Source organism: Rhinoderma darwinii, chromosome 7, assembly GCF_050947455.1.
Source record: "Rhinoderma darwinii isolate aRhiDar2 chromosome 7, aRhiDar2.hap1, whole genome shotgun sequence".
NCBI lineage: Eukaryota > Metazoa > Chordata > Amphibia > Anura > Rhinodermatidae > Rhinoderma > Rhinoderma darwinii.
The window spans coordinates 73,475,738-73,497,597 of record NC_134693.1 but is presented as its reverse complement, the minus strand read 5'-3'; the positions used below and the strand labels follow the sequence as shown (position 1 = coordinate 73,497,597).

The 21,860-nt window shown below is 44.0% G+C and overlaps 1 protein-coding gene across 4 annotated transcripts in view; it reads right to left on the bottom strand.

Annotated features, from left to right (window-relative positions):
- The window catches only part of TCF20 (transcription factor 20), a 180,909-nt gene that overhangs the window by 83,317 nt on the left and 75,732 nt on the right, over nt 1-21,860 (bottom strand). For 3 of the 4 annotated variants that reach the window (XM_075833542.1, XM_075833545.1, XM_075833544.1), the window contains exon 2: nt 10,446-15,831. In XM_075833542.1, coding sequence (XP_075689657.1) covers nt 10,446-15,812 — 5,367 coding nt within the window. In that variant the 5' untranslated portion in view covers nt 15,813-15,831. Of the gene's footprint in view, nt 1-10,445; nt 15,832-21,340; nt 21,417-21,860 lie in introns of those variants that run through there. The other variant, XM_075833543.1, reaches the window with a different exon arrangement.

Genomic DNA, 21,860 nt, shown 5'->3' with positions numbered 1-21,860 from the left:
GGGAGGGCTCAGAAGGAAAGGACCACCATTTGGCCTACTGGGGATTTTCTGGTGCGAAGTCATGTATGCAGAAGACCCTGAGGTACCAGTACAGTTGAAACCCCCAAGAAGTGACCCCGTTTTAAAAACTATACCCCTTAAGGCATTCATCTAGAGGTGTAGTGAGCATTTTTACCGGAGACATACACCCCATAAACTGCAATGTGGGTTCTCACGAGTATGGCAATACCCTCAATGTGGCTGTTATCAGCTGCCTGGGCACACGGCAGGGATCAGAAGGGAAAGATGAGGGGGATAAGCTGTGCGGAGTGCATCAGGGTAAGTAAAACTGGGGTAGATTAAAAATCAAGGGATGTATGATACATTTTGAAGCACTCTTTCATACGGAGTCTTAGTTTTTCGGGACACGTGTCACATGGATATATTTTGTCCTCCCTTATCCCCCTCTTATAGCAGACTTTGTACCTCTTTTGACCTTTTACCTTCTTGCCAGTGTGGGGAACTTCTCCCCGAAAAGGTTTCCTGGTACAATGCGTGTGGCCCCGCTTCCAGAAGTACTGGGTGCCCCCCCTTCTTGGTCCGTAAAAATTAGTTTCTTGATAACCACCTCTTGAAATTCCAGGAAAGTTCCCCTCTGGCCTGTACATCGACGTAGCACGTACGCATTGTACAATGCCATCTGTGTGATGTGCACGGCCAGCTTCTTATAACACACCGCATGGCGCTGTAGTGCTTCAGGAATTGATCCGACAAGTCCACCCCTCCCGTGTACTTATTGTAGTCCAGGATGCAGTCTGGTCTGGGGGTGTCTGTACTGGTACCTCGTACAGGTACATTGGTACTGGTGTGGCATCTCTCTGGTCTTGTACGTGACACACAATATGTTTCTGCTGGATTGTGCCCTGCTCTCACCCCTTCTGAGTGTTTGCCCAAGCAGAGTCTTAGGGAGGCCTCTCAGATTTCTTCTAGCAGTGCCGCATGCCTTCTGGAAGCGAGGCAGTTGAAGAGTGGGACGCTGGTATAAAAAGGTAGAGGTGGTAACCCTGGTCCAGCAGTGGGTGCACCAAATCCCACACAATTTTTGCATTAACTCCCAGTAAGGTGGGCATTCTGGGGGCTGAGCACTGGTGTCCTTCCCTTCATATATCCTAAATTTGTAGGTATACCCTGATGCACTCTCGTACAGCTTATACATCTTCACGCCATACCTTGCCCTCCTACCCGGCAGGTACTGGCAGAATTGAAGCCTCCCTTTAAAATGTACCAAGGACTCATCAATAGAAATACAATTCTCGGGGGTGAATGCTTGGGAAAACCGGGCACTGAAACGGTCTAATAGGGGTCTCCGTTTATACAAACTGTCAAAACTGGGGTCATCTTGGAGTAGGCAATGCTCATTAGGAGAAGCGAAGTATTGCCTCATTTGTATTTTTTTGGGGGTTCCATTACAGTTCTGAAGTTGCTTTGAGGGGCCTATATATTAGACACCAATATCAAACACCCCATTCTAGAAACTAGATCCCTCAAAGTATTCACAACAGCATTTAAAAAGTTTATGAACTCTTTAGGTGTTTCACAGGAATTTAGAGCAAAGTAGAGGTGAAATTTACATATTTATTTGTGTCAGAAAATCATTTTTATACAATTTTTTTCTATAACACAAAAGGTTTTATCAGTGAAACGCAACTCTATACTTATTGCCCAGATTCTGCAGTTTTGAGAAATATCCCACATGTGGCCCTAGTGCGGTAATGGACTGAAGCACAGGCCTCAGAAGCAAAGGAGCACCTAGAGGATTTTGAGGCCTCTTTTTTATTAGGCACCATGTCCGGTTTGAAGAGGTCTTGTGGTGCCAAAACAGTGGAAACCCCCCAAAAGTGACCCTAATTCGGAAACTAGACCCCTTGAGGAATCCATTGTAGTTTTCTTGGGGTGCATGCGGCTTTTTGATCAGTTTTTATTCTATTTTTAGGTGGCGTGGTGACTAAAAAAACAGCAATTCTACTATTGTTTTTGTATACTTTTTTTTTTACAGCGTTCACCGTGCGCTATAAATGACATATTCACTTTATTCTGCGGGTCGATACGATTACGGCGATACAAGATGTTTATAGTTCTTTTATGTCTTATGGCGTTTGCACAATAAAATACGTTTTGTAAAAAAATCATTCACTTTTTGTGTTACCTTATTCTAAGAGACAGAACTTTTTTATTTTTCCATCAATAAAGCCATACGAGGGGTTATTTTTTGCGTAACGAACTGTAGTTTCAATCATTACCATTTTTCGGTACAGGCGACTTTTTAATCTCTTTTTATTCCATCTTTTGGGAGGTGAAGTGACCAAACAATTGCGATTGTGGTACGGTTCATTATTTTTTTCTTTTACGGCGTTCACCGTGCGGGATAAATAACAAAATTAATTTTGTAGTTCAGGCCGTTACGGACGCGGCGATACCAATTATGTATAGTTTATTTGTTTATATTAATAATAAAGGACTGATAAGGGAAAAAGGGGGATTTTTACTTTTAAAATATATTTTCTTATATTTACACCTTTATTTAACTTTATTACTTTGTCCCACTAGGGGACTTGAGGGCAGGAGGCCCTGATCGCTATTCTAATACACTGCACTACATGCGTAGTACAGTGTATTAGAGCTGTCAGCTACTCACTGACAGCAAGCATAGTTGGTCCTGACTTTGTCAGGATCCACTAGGCTTCCATCGATGGCATAGCCGGACGCCGTTGTTTGGTGTCCGGTTGCCATAGTCGCCAATGCCGGCCGCTATCGTGTAGCAGGCTGGTGATTGTAGCTTAACCCCTAAAAAGTAGCGATCCCTAGCGGTTTTAAGGGGTTAATCAGCGGGGACACAGCGATCGGTCCCCGCTGTAGGAGCTGCGGCAGTTGCTGTACGAGACAGCAGCTGTCACAGCTCCTGTAGGTGTCGGCCGTTACTCCCGAGACGTACTATTAGGTCATGGAGCGCGAACGATACAGCTACCATGACCTAATAGTACGTCCAGGAGCGGGAAGGGGTTAAGCTATTCAGGGGCTGACCACTGATGGGAATTTTTTAATTTATTGGGATGTCATTGCTCCGGACCAAAGTAGTGCCAGGAGGTTATGGCCCACTTCTTTTTTTATATTCTACATTTTTTTTAACTTTTACTTTCAAAAGTTATTTATTTAGGGGTATAATGAGAATTTTTTGTTTCATTTGGTTATTTTTTTAAATGTCAATTGGGACAAAATGTGAAGTTACAAAACTGTTGGAAATAAAATAAAATTTATAAAGCTAAAACAGAAAGAAAAGGGATTTAGTTAAAATCAACAGAGGTGTGGTGAGTTTGAAAGCCCTCTCCAATGCAGAGGCCCGGTTTAGAGGGGCAGGTTTCACGGAGGTGAGTGGTGTATTTTCAAATGCCCCTCTTCGAGCACACTCGACACCTTTTTTTGGGGGCTTCCTTTTTTTTCTGTGGCCGGGAAGTATGCCAGGGAAATGCTGCCCATGGACAATTCTTGTGCCCCCTATTCCAGAAGCTCTGCTGCTTCCACTGCCACCCTCTCCTTCCTAGTCTCCAAATATCAGGGTCTTAAATTTATCTTGAGATTTAAGAAAAGTCCCCCCATGGAACGTACTTTTATAGAGAACAAAAGAATTGTATAGAGCCAATTTAGTCAGGTACACTGCCAATTTTTTTTTTATACCAGATCCTCGATTTTCTGAGGGCATTATAGGGCTGAAGAACCTGGTCTGGAAGATCCACCCCTCCCATGAACGGACTATAGTCCTGGATACACACAGGTTGGGGGTCTGCTCTGTGGTTCCTCAAACTGGGACTGGGCTGGATCGGTCTGCGTGAAGAATGGTCAATACAAGGAAAACACGCTTGTCCTTGTATATGACCAGCAGCAAATTGTCGCTGCAAACAGCCTTGCTTTACCCTCTAAGCACTGTCTCATCAACAAAGGCATTCGGGAGACCCATTTGGTTTCTCCTAATTGTGCCGCATGACGCAGTTCCTCTAGCAGCAAGGCACCTCAAAAGGGGGGTACTATTATAAAAATAGTCTATATAAAGATTGTATCCCTGGTCCATTAAGGGGTACAGCAAATCCCATACTATTCTCCCACTTATTCCTAGGACAGAGGAACAGTCTGGGGCTCTATTGTAGAATCTTTTTCCTCGTAGATTCTGAATTTGAACGTGTATACCGATACAGATTCACACACTTTGTACAGCTTCACGCCATACCTAGCCCTTTCGTTTGGCAGGTACTGGCGGAAGTATAGCCTGCCTTTGAGATGTACCAGGGATTCGTCCACTGCTATACATTTTTGTGGGTTGTAAAGGTCACTGAATTTATTGTTATAGTCGTACACCACTGGCCTAATTTTAAATATTCTGTCCGAATTTGTGTCATTGGTGGGTGGGTATTGCTCATTAATTAGTGTAATGCAGGAACCTTAGCAGGATCTCAAAACAAGCACTAGGCATGGTACGGCGGTAAAATGGGCAATGATGTAGCATATCAATAGGAGCGAATAGTGGTCTTTTTTGTAATGCCCATGTTGAGTAGGAGGCTCTAAAATTTTGGCATTTCATCTGCACTAGTAGGGGACCATTTTTGGGGCCTCGTATAATAACTGCTAGGATTGTGGGCAATCAATTGCGCCACATAAATATTTGTCTCCACTACCATTTAAAAAGAAACAAAAAAAAAAAAAATCTATTTCTTTAAATCCGGTTGTGTCCACATTGGTGCCTGGGGTGGCAGTAAATTCAGGCACCTGGGGCATATAATTGTCAGGGCAATCCACACAGGGGCATCTGAACTGGGTTGTGCTTGCACACTAGACCTAGAACGCCTAAGGGGGGGGGTTTCATCATTAGAAGGGTCACTTGAGGAGGACTACATCAAAAATGTCACCTCATCTCCACTGTCAGTCTGACTCTGCACAGAATAAGGCGTACGCCTTTTCAGCAGTCATCCGCTTTGTCATTTTATAAAACGTAGATTTTAATTTTATAGAGCGCTAACTCCCTAAACCTCTAACCCGAACTCTATTTTCAGCTGGCACCGACCCCACCTAACGTTAGGGTGTACATGGTTTAACAAGCTAATCAAATAGTATCCCTAACTAATTTACTATCCCTGTAGCTAACTAAGACTTTAATATCTTTTTTACAAGAACAGAAAAAGAACACAGAGAATCCCACCAAAGGGGTTTCACACACAGGTCTGGCTGACTGGATGGTTCCAGTGAGGTCTGTCACTAGGCAGTGACAGAGGACACTGATGGGGCTCTGACTTAGCCCAGTGGGGTGCTGATGGGGCACATTGGGGTCTTGATGGGGCTAAGGGGGCTGCTGGTCAGTCACAGGGAGGGACTGAATTTTATAAAAATTCTTCTCTCTAATAACAATCCGGGACTCTGATCTCCTCTCAACAACAACAGAGAAGATCATCAGAGCCGGAGACTTAGGCAAAACCGTGACTGCCTGTGTCACTGAACTGTGATTGGTCTGTCAGGACAGACAGACCAATCACAGCGATCGCCGACACGGGACCACTGTGATTGGTCCCGTCGGCTTGCTATGTTGTCCCGGACAGCAGTTTGCATTGAACAGTGTTGCGGCACGGTGATAGTTTAAATGCATCACGTACATGTATGTGGGAATGCGAGAACAGGCCGCATTCCCCCAAGTACTTGTACGTGAAAATGCAGGAAGGGGTTAAAAACAGTCCTCATGCACACTATATTAGTACTAGACGCGCTTCAAAGCATGACATCCGCTTCTTCCTCAGTAATAGCAGCAGAAGAGAGCCATAACTTTATTTTTCCATCGATTAAGCGATGAGGGCTTACTTTTATGCGGGGCCAGCTATAGTTTCTATCGGTACCATTTTTGAGTACATGACACTCGAAGTGACAAACAAACAGCGATTCTGGTCGGTTTTAACATTTTACGGCGTTCACTGTGCGGACGAAAAAATTATATATTGTAATAGTTTAGACGCAGTGATACCAGATATTTTTTTGTTTTTTACATTGTGCCAGGGAGGAAATGGAAACAGTTTTAAATAAAACTATTATACTGTCATTTATTTTACTTATCACCCTAGGGGACTTGAACTGGTGGTCGTTGGATCGCTGGCACTATGTACTGCAACACTAATGTATTGCAGCATATCGTTATACTGACACTCTCCTATGCGCTTCATAGGAGTACAAAGATTGCAGACCTGGGGGCACTTATGCCTCCAGGTGGCCATGCCAACCATCGGCACCACGCGATCGCGTCGGGGGGGAAGCAATTTAACAGGGGGTTGCCCCGTTTCTGACCACTTAAACGCCACGGTCGCTATTGACCGTAACATTTAACGGGTTAAAATGACACTGAAGTGTCGACTGTAAGATACAGCCGACACGCTCCATTCTCCCCACCCAATGTGCACCGTAAGTACACGGCAGATGTCCGGAAGGGGTTGAGTAAATGACAAAGTTGACAAATATACTAATATAAAAGTATACCTGATAAGTTGTTTAAAAAGTTACTGTCCATTTAAAGTTGAATGAAGTATGAAACTCTAGAGCAGTCATTTATGCAGAGACCTGACTTTGAGGGGCAGGTCTCACAATGGCAAGTGGCGCCTTTCCTAATTACGCCTCCTTGTCGCTTTGGGGGGCGGGGGAATAAATCCAGAGGCTTCCTCTTCCAGCTCCCCAAAGGGAGTTTAGGATTTTTTTTTTCTTAGTGGTCAATACAACGACCTCACGCTTGTCTGTACATTGGACGAGCAGCATTTTTTTTGACATCTTTTTCCTCAACTCTGCTACGTTGTACTTTAAGGCCCCCTGAATATTTAGTGTATTTGCTGCAGATTTTACGTCCGGATTAGCGGACAGAAAGTCTGCACCGTATTAGAGTAGAAGCAAAGTGGATGATATGTTAAAAGACTCATCCACACGTTGGTGAAAATTTCAGCGCAGAAATTGAATTGTGGTGCAGATTTTTGAAACCGAGGCATGTCAATATATGCTGTGGAATGGTTGCACATTTGTTTCCCCATTGGCGTGTTCTCACCAGAACCACCATATCTTGCAAGATCACTCTGTACCCCGCCGCTCTGAAGCTGCCTAGCGCTGATTGGTGAGTGTCAGGGAAGATGGCTCCACCTCAGGAGAATGAGGGTAGTTCCCGCCTCACTGGCTAACTACAGCAAATTAGCATATAGGGAGCCAACACAACAGTGGCCATATGGAATGGGGAAGGGGTTCCAGGAGAGAAAAAAAACTGCACTGCAATCAGGGGGACAGTGCTATATAGGTCAGTTACCCAGTTCAAGCTGCTGACATCTCTTTAACATGGATTGATTTAACCCCTTCCCGCCGCAGCAATTTTTCAGATTTTCACTTGTTTTTTCCTCCCCACCTTCCAAAACCTATGACTTTTTTTTTTCCTGTCGCTATAGCCGTATGAGGGCTTATTTTTTTGCTGGACGAGCTGTAGATTTTCACTGCACCATTTATTGTACCATATAATGTACTGGGAAACTAGAAAAAAATGTAGGGTTGGAATGGGAAAAAAAACAACGATTCCTCCAGTTTGTTTTTTTTCGTATTTATGACTGTGTTCACCGTGCTGTAAAAACGATATGTTTAACTTTATTCTGCTTGTCAATACAATTAGGGTATACAAAATTTCTATATTTTTTTTTTTTTATGTTTTACTAGATTTACAAGGAAAAAAACTGATTGACAAAACTAAAATTTGTTTTGGGTTACCATATTTTTAGAGAAATTACTTTTTTATTTGTCCGTTGTTTCAGCGGTGAGGACTTATTTTATGCGGGGCGAGCCGTAGTTTCTATTGGTAAAATTTTGGAGTACATGTGACCTTTTGATCACTTTGTTCAATTTTTTTGTAGGAGATGAAATTACCAAAAAACAGCCATTTTGGCATTTCATAATTTTTTTTTTTACGGCGTAAACGGTGCGGGTTAAATAATGTTATATTGTAATAGTTCGGATGTAAAGAAAATCTTGCAGCACTCCGATAGCAAATATGAAAAAATGTGGTTTATTTAGCCAACATCAAACAGTGCGTAAATATAAAAAAAATATTTTTTTTTAACTGTATTTAACTTCCCCCTAGGCCACTTGAACCAGCGATCGTTGGATCGCTAGCATGATATACTGCAATACTAATGTATTGCAGTAGGTCTTTATACTGACAGCCTCCTATGAAGCTCTGCGGCGGCAGGGCTTCGTAGTGCAAAGGTGATAGACATGGGGGGCCCCCAGGCTGCAATGCCAACCGTTGGCAACCCACAATTGCATCGTGGGGAAAGGGACGTCTCAGGGAACCGCCTCCACGTTACTAATGGCTTAGGCTCCATGCACACGACTGTGCACGTAATTACGGACAGCCGGCTGTTTTTACAGGCCATGCTCCCATTATAAAGTACAGGAGCACAATCCGTAAAATAAGAAAATAGGACATGTCCTATTTTTTTTAGGCCGGTTTCTACGGCACGGACACCCTCCCGTAGACATACAGTGTTCGTCGGCCATAGAAATTAATGGGCCCATAATTCCAGGCGATTTTACGGTTGTGTGCATGGGCCTTAGATACCGTTGTTTCTTTTGAAGGTGGCATCTAAGGGGGTTAGACTAGCAGGATCCCGCTCGTTAAAATGAAGCGTCGCCTGGTACAAAGAACTGACACACTTGTTCTATGGCTATATAAACATTTTTGGGGTTTCTTGTTTTTTAAAGTTGAACATGCTGTCCGATCTTATGTTATAGAGCAATTACTATCTATATCTCGCTCGCTCTCATTATATATATATATATATATATATATATATATGGGTGTTGAATAGAAGTGTTTGTCAGCATCATACACTTCTATTCACAACGCCCAGCTAGTAAAACAAGTAAACACGCCCAGATGTTACAAACACAATACACGCCCAGTTGGAAATAAGAGAAAACAAGCCCAGTTGTCCATTAGAAAGGCTCATTTGCATAAATATAAAATTGCTTATAACTTGGCCAAAAATGATAGTTTTAAAAAAAAGAAAAAACGTTACTGTTATCTACATTGCAGCGCCGATCACATGCAATAGGAGATAGGGATTTGATAATCTGGTGACAGAGCCTCTTTAAGTTGATGTGTCATTTATCTTGGTCCTTCTTCCCCTGATATGGTTCCCCTATGGCAGGCTACATTTCCCATGCTGCTTCTGGCTTTGCAGAGGCAAAGGGGCGGAGTCTCATTATACGGCACTTGCTCTGTATTTACTCCTAAGTGCAGCAAGTGATAGAACTTCTGTCCCAGAACTCACACTGCAGAGACTGTGTATTCCTATTCAGCTCCAGTCTGTATCCTCTGCCTCCTGTTAGTAATAGATTTCTCAATGTCCATCCTTACAAGCAGGAGACAGTGAGGAGATGCATCTCAAATACACTGGACTCTGCACACACTGATAGTATAGACAGTTAAGACGGTTTTACACTGGGCGATTATCGGGCAGACGAGCGCTGTGTAAACAGGGGAGCGACCAGCAGATGAACGAGCAATCGCTCGATCTGCTGGTCATATCGTTTTAAAAACGTAAAATATTATCGTTGTTGGCAGAACACCTCCGTGTAAACAGGGAGACGCGCTGCCGACATGATAATAATGTATGTGGACGAGCGATAGGAGTAAAGACTGCTCGCCCCCATCCATAGCACCGTGACAGGAGCAAACGAGCCCCGATCAACGATGTCTCGTTGATTGGAACTCGCTGCAACGGCCGAGTGTCAGCCGGTGCAAAAGGCCCTTTAGTGTAAGTGCAGGGAGGTTTATAACTCTGCAGCTAATCATTGCGTGGACTCACCTATTAGGTCACTGCACTCCTGCTCCCTTAGATATGTGAGAAATTCGCTCTTCAGCAGAACTATTTGGGTGGGGAAATACATGGAAAGGAGGGAGGAACTGGGTGCCCCCACCCAGTTCCTCCCTCCTTTCCATGTATTTCCTCCCGGTGGGAGGTGTCTCAGTACTGGAGGGATTTGATTGGTGATTATGTGATCCTATAGCACCCACAGACACTCATGAGAAATGACGTACTGTCTACACATGAGAGCATGGACTATTTTGGTGGTTAGTCACAGTTCACATGACAGGTGCCCATAACGAAACGGTTCAAAATACATGGATGCAACGGAGCTGGGAAGAAACAATGGACACTGCTAGAATAATGCTGGCGAGTTAGCATTATATGTTAAAAAAAAAATATATATATACAAAATTTGCTGGATTGCGTCTTTAAGAAAATAATCTGTAAAATGCAATCCCCAATGCTGTTCTTTTAGACACGATAATCTTTTCATATATAAAAACACATATTAGCGGTAAGCAACAAAGACTTCTACAGTTCACTTACCATTTCTCTGGCAACGTCAAAAGCCTCCTGCAATCCATACAATCGTCCACAAACAAAGTAGACACCGTTGGCCCAAAGGACACATGCCTCGTGCATCCAGAATTCATTGCTGTCAAGAGGTAGCTGGGGGATCTGAAATCCTTGGTCAGGGACTCCATCTGCATTGACTGACCCACTAGAGTCTAAAGAGACCAGTTCACAAGGATCAGTGGTCTTCCTACGGGAAGGTACAGCATGTCTTGAAGAAGCACAGTCTCCTGAACGACTTCGGCGTTTGTAACGAGGGTGTGCAGACAAACTGCGTTGTTCCCTGGCTTGCTGCGGTTCCTCCTCCTCTTCATCAGAGTCACTCTTAGAACCATCCAATGTGTCTTTATGTCGAACCTTAACTTTTTGGGGGGTTTCTGATGACTTTTTGGGTGGGGGGTTTTTGGACAGAGTAGATGCATATTCCGGTGTATAAAAAGGACCAAATAGGTCACCAAGATTCTTGTAGTTTGCCCATTTTCCACAGAAACAGCAGACAAGGTGTCCGACTGACGCAGATTCGGTCACAGCTGGCCCCTGTACCATAAAGCTTGATACTGGAAGAGCTTTACTCTCAGAAGGTTGCGGAGATGTGGATCTTTGATCTTTTCGTACAGAAGTTACCTTTTTCCATCTCTGTTCTTCCTCTTCAGCATTGATAATGACACAAGACAAGCCTAACTCTTCCTTGTTTTCCACATGGATATAAGGGAAAAAGGATTTGGTTTTTGTCTCAGTTTTATCAAGTGTTTGACTTGCATACTTTAATTTGATCTCTGGTTCTATGGGAGCCACTATAGGAGCCGCTGGCTTACCCCTCCTCCTAGTAGTTCCAGGTTGCTTCCTTCTTTCCCTTCGCCTTCTTTTTGGTTTAGGCTCCGATACCTGCTCAGATATAGAGAGTGTTTGTTGGGTAGGAGGAAGAGGTGCCAGGACTGGTGCAATAAGAGACTGCAGCTCCCGCTGGTCTTGCACTAGCTGCTTAGCATTCTGCTGCTCTTGAAGCTGCTGTTGCTTTTTCTGCTTGTTGACGCTACCAATTGGACGACCTTTCTTTTTTCCAGAGGGAAAGTATCCTTTTGGAGGTGAAATAGTTTGCTCAGGGGTAACTGTACACTGTGCATTAACTACCTTCTCCTGATCAGGCACCTCACAAGGTTGAAGCTGTGGCAAAGAGCATTTCTCTTCCAAAGCTGGAGAGTTTTCCTTCGTTTCCAAATAATGATTTGATTCTTGCTGTATTAAAGGTCCAGTTTGTTGGAGGTCTTTGGTTTCCATAAATTGATCATCAATTTCCTTTTTAATCTGTTTGTCATCATTAACAGGCCAAGCTTCAAAAGACTTTAGTGAAAGGCTTTGAATTTTTATATCCTCATTGCTAGAAATATCTAACACGGCATTCACTGGTCTGTCAGCTGTCTCTGGCATGGAACAACTACCCACCTCAGAACCCCTGCCCTTGAGAGATAATATATCATCAAGTGTCACAGGCTCAGCAACACTCACTGAGCTACTTGGAGCTGTAGTCCGCCGAACATTAGGAGATGTAATTTTCTGCACTATGGCTTCCAACTTAAGACCCCTTCCTTTGCGGGGCGGGAGAATTTTTGTCTTTGTTGGACTTGAAAGAGTCACAGCTGTGGGACTCTTCTGCTCAGGACCAGATTTGGGTTGCTCTTCGGTCATAGATAAAAATTCATTTTCATTACCCCTTGGTGACCGAATATGTGATGTGAGTGTTCGGTCAGCACCTTCTTTTGAATTGGCAATAACAGGACGTGCTTTGTCATCAGACAATTGCCTCTTGCTTGGAATAGGTGAAATGAAAGAACGTACTTTCCTTCTCATAATTAAGGGGTTATGGTGCGATACATCCTCAGGTCCTGAAGGACGATGAGCATTAAACACTGGTTTAGAAAATTCAGGTGCTTCACCTGGCCTTGAACTATGCGTTTCTGAATCCCTAATTGGACTAAATGGCTTTTGATTCGCACTAGCTGGAGATCCAGCTTTCTTTATAGGAGAAGATTGTCGTCCCAGGTGCCAACTTGTCGAGTCTCCTGGAGGAGTTTTTTGACTATTTCGTTTGAATTCCCCAACTGTTAAATTAGAAGTATTTTCACTCATACGTATCTGGCGGCTAAAGTCTATGCTGCTTGGTTCATGAAATGAACCTGGCTGGCTATATGCTAACCCTTCATTTTCACTCCTACCAGGACTCCGAACATGAAAAGACTCCTGTCTTGGGCTTTTTCTTTGCAAGTCCTGATGATGCTGTGATGCTGAAAGTATAGCTTGAGCAGAACTCCCCAACCATTCTTTGTATTCCTCCTGCTGGTACATCGGTCTCTTGTAATGTAAAGGAGATGTAAAGGATGGATGAGGCTCACCATAAGAACTTGATCTGGAGTTAGTATGGTAACCAAGGGCAGAGTTATCAGCATTCTGAAAGAAAGCAGAGTACAAAGCCTCTCTACTTGCTCGCTCTGAAAGACTCATTGTTGGAGTCATGTGATGAATCTCTGATGTGCCACGACTTCTCCCTGGAGACAATTTTAACTTATCACTAAGATCCTGAGGGGATCTCCCACGAGATCCTACTCTCCCAGCTCCTCTCTTAGGATTAGATGAACGGCCATGTGAGCTATAGTCTTGGTTGGAATCAAATGTCATGGATCGTGGACTTGCATTTCCTCTGGGGAACTCTTTGGAGCTGTAAGGGATACATTGCTCTCCTGTTCGTTTTCTGAGCATCTTTGAGGACTCCATATCTTCTCCCTTAGTAACGCCACTTTGGCTATTTGACTTCTCCAAAGACAACATTCCACTAGGCAAAATAACAGATTGTCCAGCTCTGCCATCCTGTGATCTGTCTTGACTAGATGCAACATGATGAGAGCTAGCTGGATCACGCACAAGTTGCCTAAGTGGGGAGATGTCACAAATAACAGACCTTCTTTCCGAAGGGCCACCACTGGGTTCATGGCCGGATGCTTGAGGTTCTCCTTCAAACTTTCGGGGAGTAGGATAATCTGCCAAATTGATTTGTTTTATTTCTGATGTGGGTTTCCTTTCCCACTGTCCCCAATGTAAGGATTCTAAATGAGGTGCTAAAGTCTTTCCAAGCATGCTGCGATTAGGTTGGTCATTGGCCTGGCTCATGAGAACATTGGGCCTCATTGGTACATCGGGACTTTCAATAACTCGAGGTTGCTCTTGTGCATTTCTTACATATCTTCTTTCTTGCTGATGGTGCCCTTGAAGAACTTCCTGCAAAATGCTTGGACACTTATCATTTCTACCCGTTTTCCGGTCACTCTGCCCACCAAAAGTTCCTGTATCTGAGTTTTTAGGCTGTTGGGGTAGACTGGAAGTATTTCGAGAATTAGATGGTGCTTCCTTAATTCCAAATCCAGCTCCAACAGGAGATTTATCAGTTTCAATTAAGGGTACATTACTTATTGTTGTAGACACCGCATCAACCATATTGGGTTCTCCATTCTGAGCATTTTGACAAGTCTTGGTATCTTCCTCTTTTGTGGTTTCAGGCAACTCAGGCTCTGGTGTTGGATCATCATCATCATCATCATTTGTAATCACTGTTAGAGCTTCATCAACTAATTTCTCTGATCGATTTGCAACAGTTTCTGTTGAAACAATAACCCCAACTGGCTTTTCACTTGGCTTGGAAATTTCCTGAAAGGTCTCTGCTGGCTCTGGCACTGTATCATGATCTTGAACTGCAGACTTTCCTGAAGGTTCATTCTGCCAAGAATGGACAGGTGACGCCGTTTTTTCTGAAGGAGCTCCCTTATAACCTACTTCTGAGCTGGTGCTCTGGCCACTTAACTGTCTTACCCTTTCACCTGGATCACCTATACTACTTGAACAGCTGCCATCTAATGACTCTGCCACTGGCGATTTTAGTTGCTCTTCAGCTTGGGATGAAGTTTCAGAATTGGCACAGCTGTCAGTTTTCCGAGAAGTCCGTTTACCACTCTTTTTGTGAGGCGCTAATGCATCAGAAAGCAACATATGCTGAACTGTATTAGGTAAATTAGCTACCTGGCTGCTGAGTGCACTAAGACTACTCAGACCTGGATCTGTTAAACGCTTTTCATGTGGACCTTCTACACCATAACCTTTAAAACTTGTGATTTGTGTGTTTGGACTTAATTGCGGCATCATTGGCAATATACGGGTTCTGGATTGAAGTGTTACATTTCCTTGACCACACTGAATGTTTTCACCACTGGTCATCAGAGGCGATGGTGTGGAGCTACAACTTGGAGACTGTACTACAGAAGCAGCTGGAGAAGGATTGGAGATGGGGCTAAAGTTCTGCTGGAACTGCATAGGTGATCGTACAGGAACTTCAGATTGATTGTATTGTCCAGTCTGATTTTGAGATGGTAATTTAGAAGAGTTTGTGTACTGCATTAAATGAGAAGGGCTCTGCAGCTGTCCCTGACTCCCTCCTTGTGGCATCTTAGCCGCCTCAAAGTTTTTTAAGTGCTGACTGGCATAACTACTAAAGCCTTGTTGAGTCCCATAGGAGGATCCGGACATATGACTCTCATATGGAGAGCCAGTACCTCCAGGGCTGTAGCTTTCATAGTTTGTTCCTGATTGTCCAAATCTCTGAGGATAGGAACTAGATGACGACCCCGGTGGGGACTGATAATGTTGACTGAACTGCCCCATTCGAAGAGGATATGCAGAAGGAGAGTTAAGATTTGCAGAACGTTGAATCTGCTGTAGATGTGAAGTTCCCGAGGATACAGGTGAACTACCAGATTGAGAAATGGGCTGATGTGACTGATAGAGTTGATTTCTAAGCTGCTGGCTAGGAACAAGAGATGAATACTGGCTGCCACCGGGAGAGAAAGACCCAGGAAAATCCTGTGAGTATTGAGAAAGACTAGCTGATGAAGAAAGCTGCCCCGCAAATTGGCTGTGGTGACTCTCTCTCCCATAGGAACTGCTGAAGCCTGTGCTGCTAGTACTGCTAGTCCCTTGGGGTGGACCATAAATTTGCACTGGTCCAGATAGTCGACGCTGTGGTGTCTGCCCCCCTGGGGTGCCTGCTTCTTTGTTGCCTAGGTAATAGAAATCACCTGATTCTTTGCGGTAAGTTTGGTAATTTTGCACATTAGAATTTTCTCCTGGAGATATAGCAGTCGGAGTAGCTGCCCCGCCTCTACGTCCTCCATAGCTGCCTTGGAATATTTGAGTCTGTTGTCGGGGGCTGTACTCTTCTAGCCTCGAGGATCCATGAGTTTCTGGTGGATATGTTGGTGGGTTTCCGTGGTAGTTACTCTGTTCTCGGAAGGACTGCATGGTGCCAAGCTCTTCCTTCCTACAATACAAATAAGAGATAAAAATACATTTTATAACCATCATTGCCAAAAAAGTACATGAGATTCGGTTAATTATTTCAGATTAAGGTTACCAAACACAAAAAATATATATATTTTCAAACATCAATTGTTCAATATCCCACACCTGCACTTCAGTTCTTAATACTTTGCATCTGGGATTCCACATGACTTTTATATGTTAGTCTTCTAGTCCTAAAGGGCAAATCTGCTTAGTTACAGCTAATGTGTCATGGTAAAGGTCTTCTTTAAAGGAACACACAGGATATACATATGCTCCCACGGTTAGTCAGTCTTGAGGATTTTGCTACATGTTCTTGAAACAAACGAACAGTCTGGTAGAAATCCTGCAGAGAACACAGGGCCTCCGGCACACGGAATCCACCTGTTATCGAACACTTCTAAAGGAAGCCATCAGGACCTGCCGTCACTGAAGCAGTCAGTCCTGATGACCTGAGGGATTTGGGTTTCAGTGCAAAACAAGATACAGCTTCTATGGATCCAGGAAAAGTTGACATTTTTTTTTAATATAAACGAATTCAAAAGTTGCATTAAACGCCATATACATTTTTTTTAATTATTAAATCAATGTGTTACGTGTTTTTAAGCAACTTTCAAACTGACTTGTTAAAAATTTACTTTCTATGATACAGCTTCTATGTATCCAGTATACATAAAAGCCGTATTGTTCTCTCTCAGCCGATTCTGTCAGTTTGGCTGAACTGACGGCTTGGTTAAGAGCGCATTCTGCATGTCTCCGACACATAGGATCCACCTAATATGGATCACATCTAAGTTATAAACTTGCGATCATTAGCTGGATCCTGTAGTCATAAAGGACCCGCTCTCAGCCTAGCAGTTAGTTCAGCTGAACTGACAGACCGCCAATACGTGTGTTCACGGTGGTCATCAAGAGTATTTATGCCACAGGGCTGCCTTTTTACACGGCTGACATAACCCGGCACAGGTGTCCTGTGCCAGCTAGAGCGGGTTTCGGGCTGTCTATAGTAAAGAAAAAAAAATTAAATTTGGTATAGCCGTAAACATTTTAGTGGGAAAAAAAAAATGCTGAGATTTAATTTTTACGGCCTAATTCTAATAAATTCTGCAAAAGACCTGTGGGGTCAAAATGCTAACTATACCACTAGATAGATTCCTTAATGGGTATAGTATCCCAAATGGGGTCACTTTTGAGGGGTTTCCTTTGTTTTGGTACCACAAAACATCTTAAAACCTGATAGGTCGCCTAAAATATAATTTAATAAAATGGCGGCCCCAAAATCCACTAGGTGCTACTTTGCTTCGGAGGCCGGAGCTTCAGTCAATTACCACACTAGGGCCACATGTGGGATATTTCTGAAAATGGCAGAATCTGGGGAATAAATATTGAGTTGCCTTTCACTGCTAAAACCTTTTGTGTTACAGAAAAAAAAAATATTACAATTGAATTCCGGCAACAAATAAAATTACATTTGTAAATGTCACCTCTACTTTGCTTTAATTCCTGTGAAACGTCTAAAGGGTTAAGAAACTTTCTGAATGCTGTTTTGAATACTTTTATGGGTGCAGTTTTTAAAATGGGATGATTTATGGGGGCTTTCTAATATACAACACTCTCAAAACCCCTTCAGAAGTGGTCCCTGAAAAAAATAAATATGCTTTTGAAATTTTCTTGAAAATGTGAGAAATTGCTGCTAAAGTTCTAAGCCTTGTAACGTCCTAGAAAAAGAACAGGACGTTCAAAAAACGATGCCAATCTAAAGTAGACATCTGGGGGATGTAAACTAGTAACTATTATGTGTGGTATTACTGTTTTACACGCAGATACATTTACAAAAATGCTAATTTTTGCAAATTCTCGAAATAAATAAATACTGAATTTAATCTACATTTTTTCACTAACAAAAGACAATGCGTCACAAGAAAACAATCTCAGAATTGCTTGGATAGGTAAAAGCATTCCAAAGTTATTACCACATAAAGCAACACGTCAGATTTGAAAAAAAACAAACAGTCAGCTGTGTCCTGAAGGGGTTAAACTATTCTGCAAAATTGTTATTTACATAGAGTAATGCACTGAAAATTATGGAAGAAGTTCACGATCACTCTTCTTTACAAACAAAACAGTGGGATTGAATGACAACAGGTGCCAGGAAAGTTGGAGAACTAGGGAGGGAGGCATTAGGTACCCACTCAGCAGTTACTAGTGTGTGATAAAGGGGACCTGCATGCAATAGGAAAGCAGCTTGTTGCTTTGCTCTTGCCACACATGAGAAGACTTAAAGGGGCTGACCATGAATACATTTCATTGATATTTTAACTTAGTGTGGCAATCACAATTAATTTTCTAATATAAACTATGGTTTTTTTCTGGCACCGTTCCTTATTTCTTCATTGCGGTCACGTGACTAAACCTACAGTTATTTTTTCATTTCCTCTGACGTTCCGTCTCTTTGCTCAGCCAGCACTTCCGGCTGAGAAGCGGTTCTGGCGTGTCTTCAAGTACGTTTACAGGCAGGGGCCGGGAGAATGTTTCATGAGCACTTCAGAGCTCCGCCTCTAGTCCCACTGCCTGTAAGTAAACGTAGTTGAAGATGCGCCGTGCATATTCTCAGCCGAAAGTACTGTGCTAGCAGAGCAAAGATGCGGAAAGTCGTCTCTCCTTGTACACGCCTCTTCTCTCGTCATCCACGCCCCCTCCTCCCCTCCCGAGGTTCCAGCACTGCCTGTCCACCTAGTCTCTCCTCGAACACGCCCCCTCCTCCTCTCCCGAGGTTCCAGCACTGCCTGGCCGCCTCGTCCCTCCTCGAACACGCCCCCTCCTCCTCTCCCGAGGTTCCAGCACTGCCTGGCCGCCTCGTCTCTCCTCAAACACGCCCCCTCCTCCTCTCCCGAGGTTCCAGCACTGCCTGGCCGCCTCGTCTCTCCTCAAACACGCCCCCTCCTCCTCTCCCGAGGTTCCAGCACTGCCTGGCCGCCTCGTCTCTCCTCGAACACGCCCCCTCCTCCTCTCATGAGGTTCCAGCACTGCCTGGCCGCCTCGTCTCTCCTCGAACACGCCCCCTCCCTTCTCTCTTATCACGCCCCCTCCTACTTTCAGATTACACTTGACTTTTGCCATATTCCCGCCCCTTTCACTTTATGTTATGGACTACTGCCCGCTCTCCCCGATGATATATACAGGGGTTATACACACACACACACCAAATGGGGATTACATAAATACAGGGATGATGGGTGTCGTCATCATCCCTGTATGTAATCCCCACCATCCCTGTATAAATGTAATCCCCACCATCGCTGTATATATGTAATCCCCACCATCCCTGTATATATGTAATCCCCACCATCCCTGTATAAATGTAATCCCCACCATCCCTGTATATATGTAATCCCCACCATCCCTGTATATATGTAATCCCCACCATCCCTGTATATATGTAATCCCCACCATCCCTGTATAAATGTAATCCCCACCATCCCTGTATATATGTAATCCCCACCATCCCTGTTTATATGTAATCCCCACCATCCCTGTATATATGTAATCCCCACCATCCCTGTATATATGTAATCCCCACCATCTCTGTTTATATGTAATCCCCACCATCCCTGTATATATGTAATCCCCACCATCCCTGTATATATGTAATCCCCACCATCTCTGTTTATATGTAATCCCCACCATCCCTGTATAAATGTAATCCCCACCATCCCTGTTTATATGTAATCCCCACCATCCCTGTATATATGTAATCCCCACCATCTCTGTTTATATGTAATCCCCACCATCTCTGTTTATATGTAATCCCCACCATCCCTGTATATATGTAATCCCCACCATCCCTGTATATATGTAATCCCCACCATCGCTGTATATATGTAATCCCCACCATCCCTGTATATATGTAATCCCCACCATCCCTGTATATATGTAATCCCCACCATCGCTGTATATATGTAATCCCCACCATCCCTGTATAGGATTTTGGGGATAATACAAAGGGATGATGGGGTTATATACAGGGATGTTGGGGGTAATATACAGAGTATGGAGTTATATCATTCCTGTGTATTACCCCTGTACATACCAGCCACCCCCCCCCCCCCCTGTGTGATTATTACTGTGTGTGACAGTGCAGGGAGCTGGGTGCCTGGAATTAGAACAGGGAATGACCCTGTGAACATAGAGGGGTGTGGCAGTATGCCAATAGCTGCTGCAGAGGGCTGAAGGGAATATAAGTGGTCTCCTCAGATGCAGCAAGGGATAATGGGTATGGTGGGCTACAAGACAGGAAACACAGGAACAGAAGCAAGGGATGTAAACAAACAGAAAGAGCAGCAGTGACTACGGAGATCAAACAAAGTGGTTAGAAGGTTAGTAGGGGGTTAAAGAGAAGGCAAACCAAGGCTGGGGGACACTTTTTGGAATACATTTTTTCCTGGCCAACCCTTTTAAAGAGGACCTGTCACTAGGTCATGTAAATTGAACTGGTTATCTGACCAAAACGGTTTGTTTTTTTCTGGACCCCCTGGTGTGTTGGTGCACTATATGCTAATATTCTTTTAGGGCGTGATCTACTCATTCTGCCGAGGTGGAGCTAGCGAGGCACCTTCAGAGCGGTTAGGCACAGCCCTAATTCGCCAGAACCACCATATCTCGTGAGATCTTTGTGCTGACTGGTCAGACAGGGAAGCTAGCTCCACCTCGGCAGAACGAGAGTAGATCACGCCCTGTTGGCCAACTACAGAATATTAGCATATAGGGAGCCAACACAATAGAGTGCCACATCTCTGGAACAGGGGAAAAAAAGGCGCAGTAATCAGGGAGACAGCGCTATATAGGTCGGTTAACCAGTTCAACTTCTATGACCTAGTGACAGGTTCTCCGGCAGGCTGTATTCAAATCCAAACAGGACGCCTTTCCAGATGACACACGCCTCTACTCATGAGGCTCCTGCATGAAGCTTCATTATGGGCTCTGAGAAGGCTGGTGAATTCATTGTAGAAGGCTTGAACTCATGGTTTTAACCTGGAACATAAACTAATATACACACACACAGCTGTCAAATGGGCACGATGAGAAGACAGGCCGCTTACTGCTTTGTGGCAGTCTCTCCGGTTAGCGCTATACATGCACCAGATGCAGCCATAGCTCAGCACTAAAAACCAAGTATTCGTCTACTGCGAGTGTAATGGACGTGCCCGGCTCTAACAGATCACACAGGAGCGGCCCTCCACCTGCAAGTACAACGCCTCGGACTAGTCTCCCGCTCTTACGTCTCAAATAGAAAGTACTAGCTGCGCGCTCCTAGCGTCACGATGTCAGATATATAGATGCGTAGAGCACGGCAGAGCTCAGATACCGCAGTGTCAAGCCGCAATGACTGGACGACTAGAGAAGCCGCGCCAGAGCACGCACTATCCCGACATCTCCGTGTACAGTCAGAGCAGCCGTCCGTACCCACGGTGCCCCCTCTCCAGCAATACCTGCGAGTCCTCTGCTCTTTAGCTCTCTCTCATCAGTTGCATACACATCACGGCCATCCTCTGACATCACTTCCTGTATCTTCTGTGGAGTGACAACTTCCTCCCCCCTTTTCACCTAGCTTTATTGATAACATGTAGACCGCTGTTCTATGTAGACTGTACACATAGGTATTTGTACCTAGGCCGGCGGCGCCGCCTATGTATACCAGCCAGATATAGCTACATGGTAAGTATAGGTGTATAGAAGTCTCTACTCCGTTTCACTACAAGTTTCTATTATCCTGTAATTCTAAAAAGGTGCCGTCCGGCCTATAGAAACAATCGATATGAACGTCAGCGGGGGTGGCAGGCTGCACCATAAGGGCTTATACACACACAAACCCGTTTTTGTTCTGCGTGTTTGTTTTTTTTTTTTAGACATTTACCGAGCAATTCATTTCTATGGGGCCATGTATAAATCAGTGTTTTTTTGCAGATCCGTTGTTGTTAGGCCTCATGCACACGACTGTAGGGTGTGCAC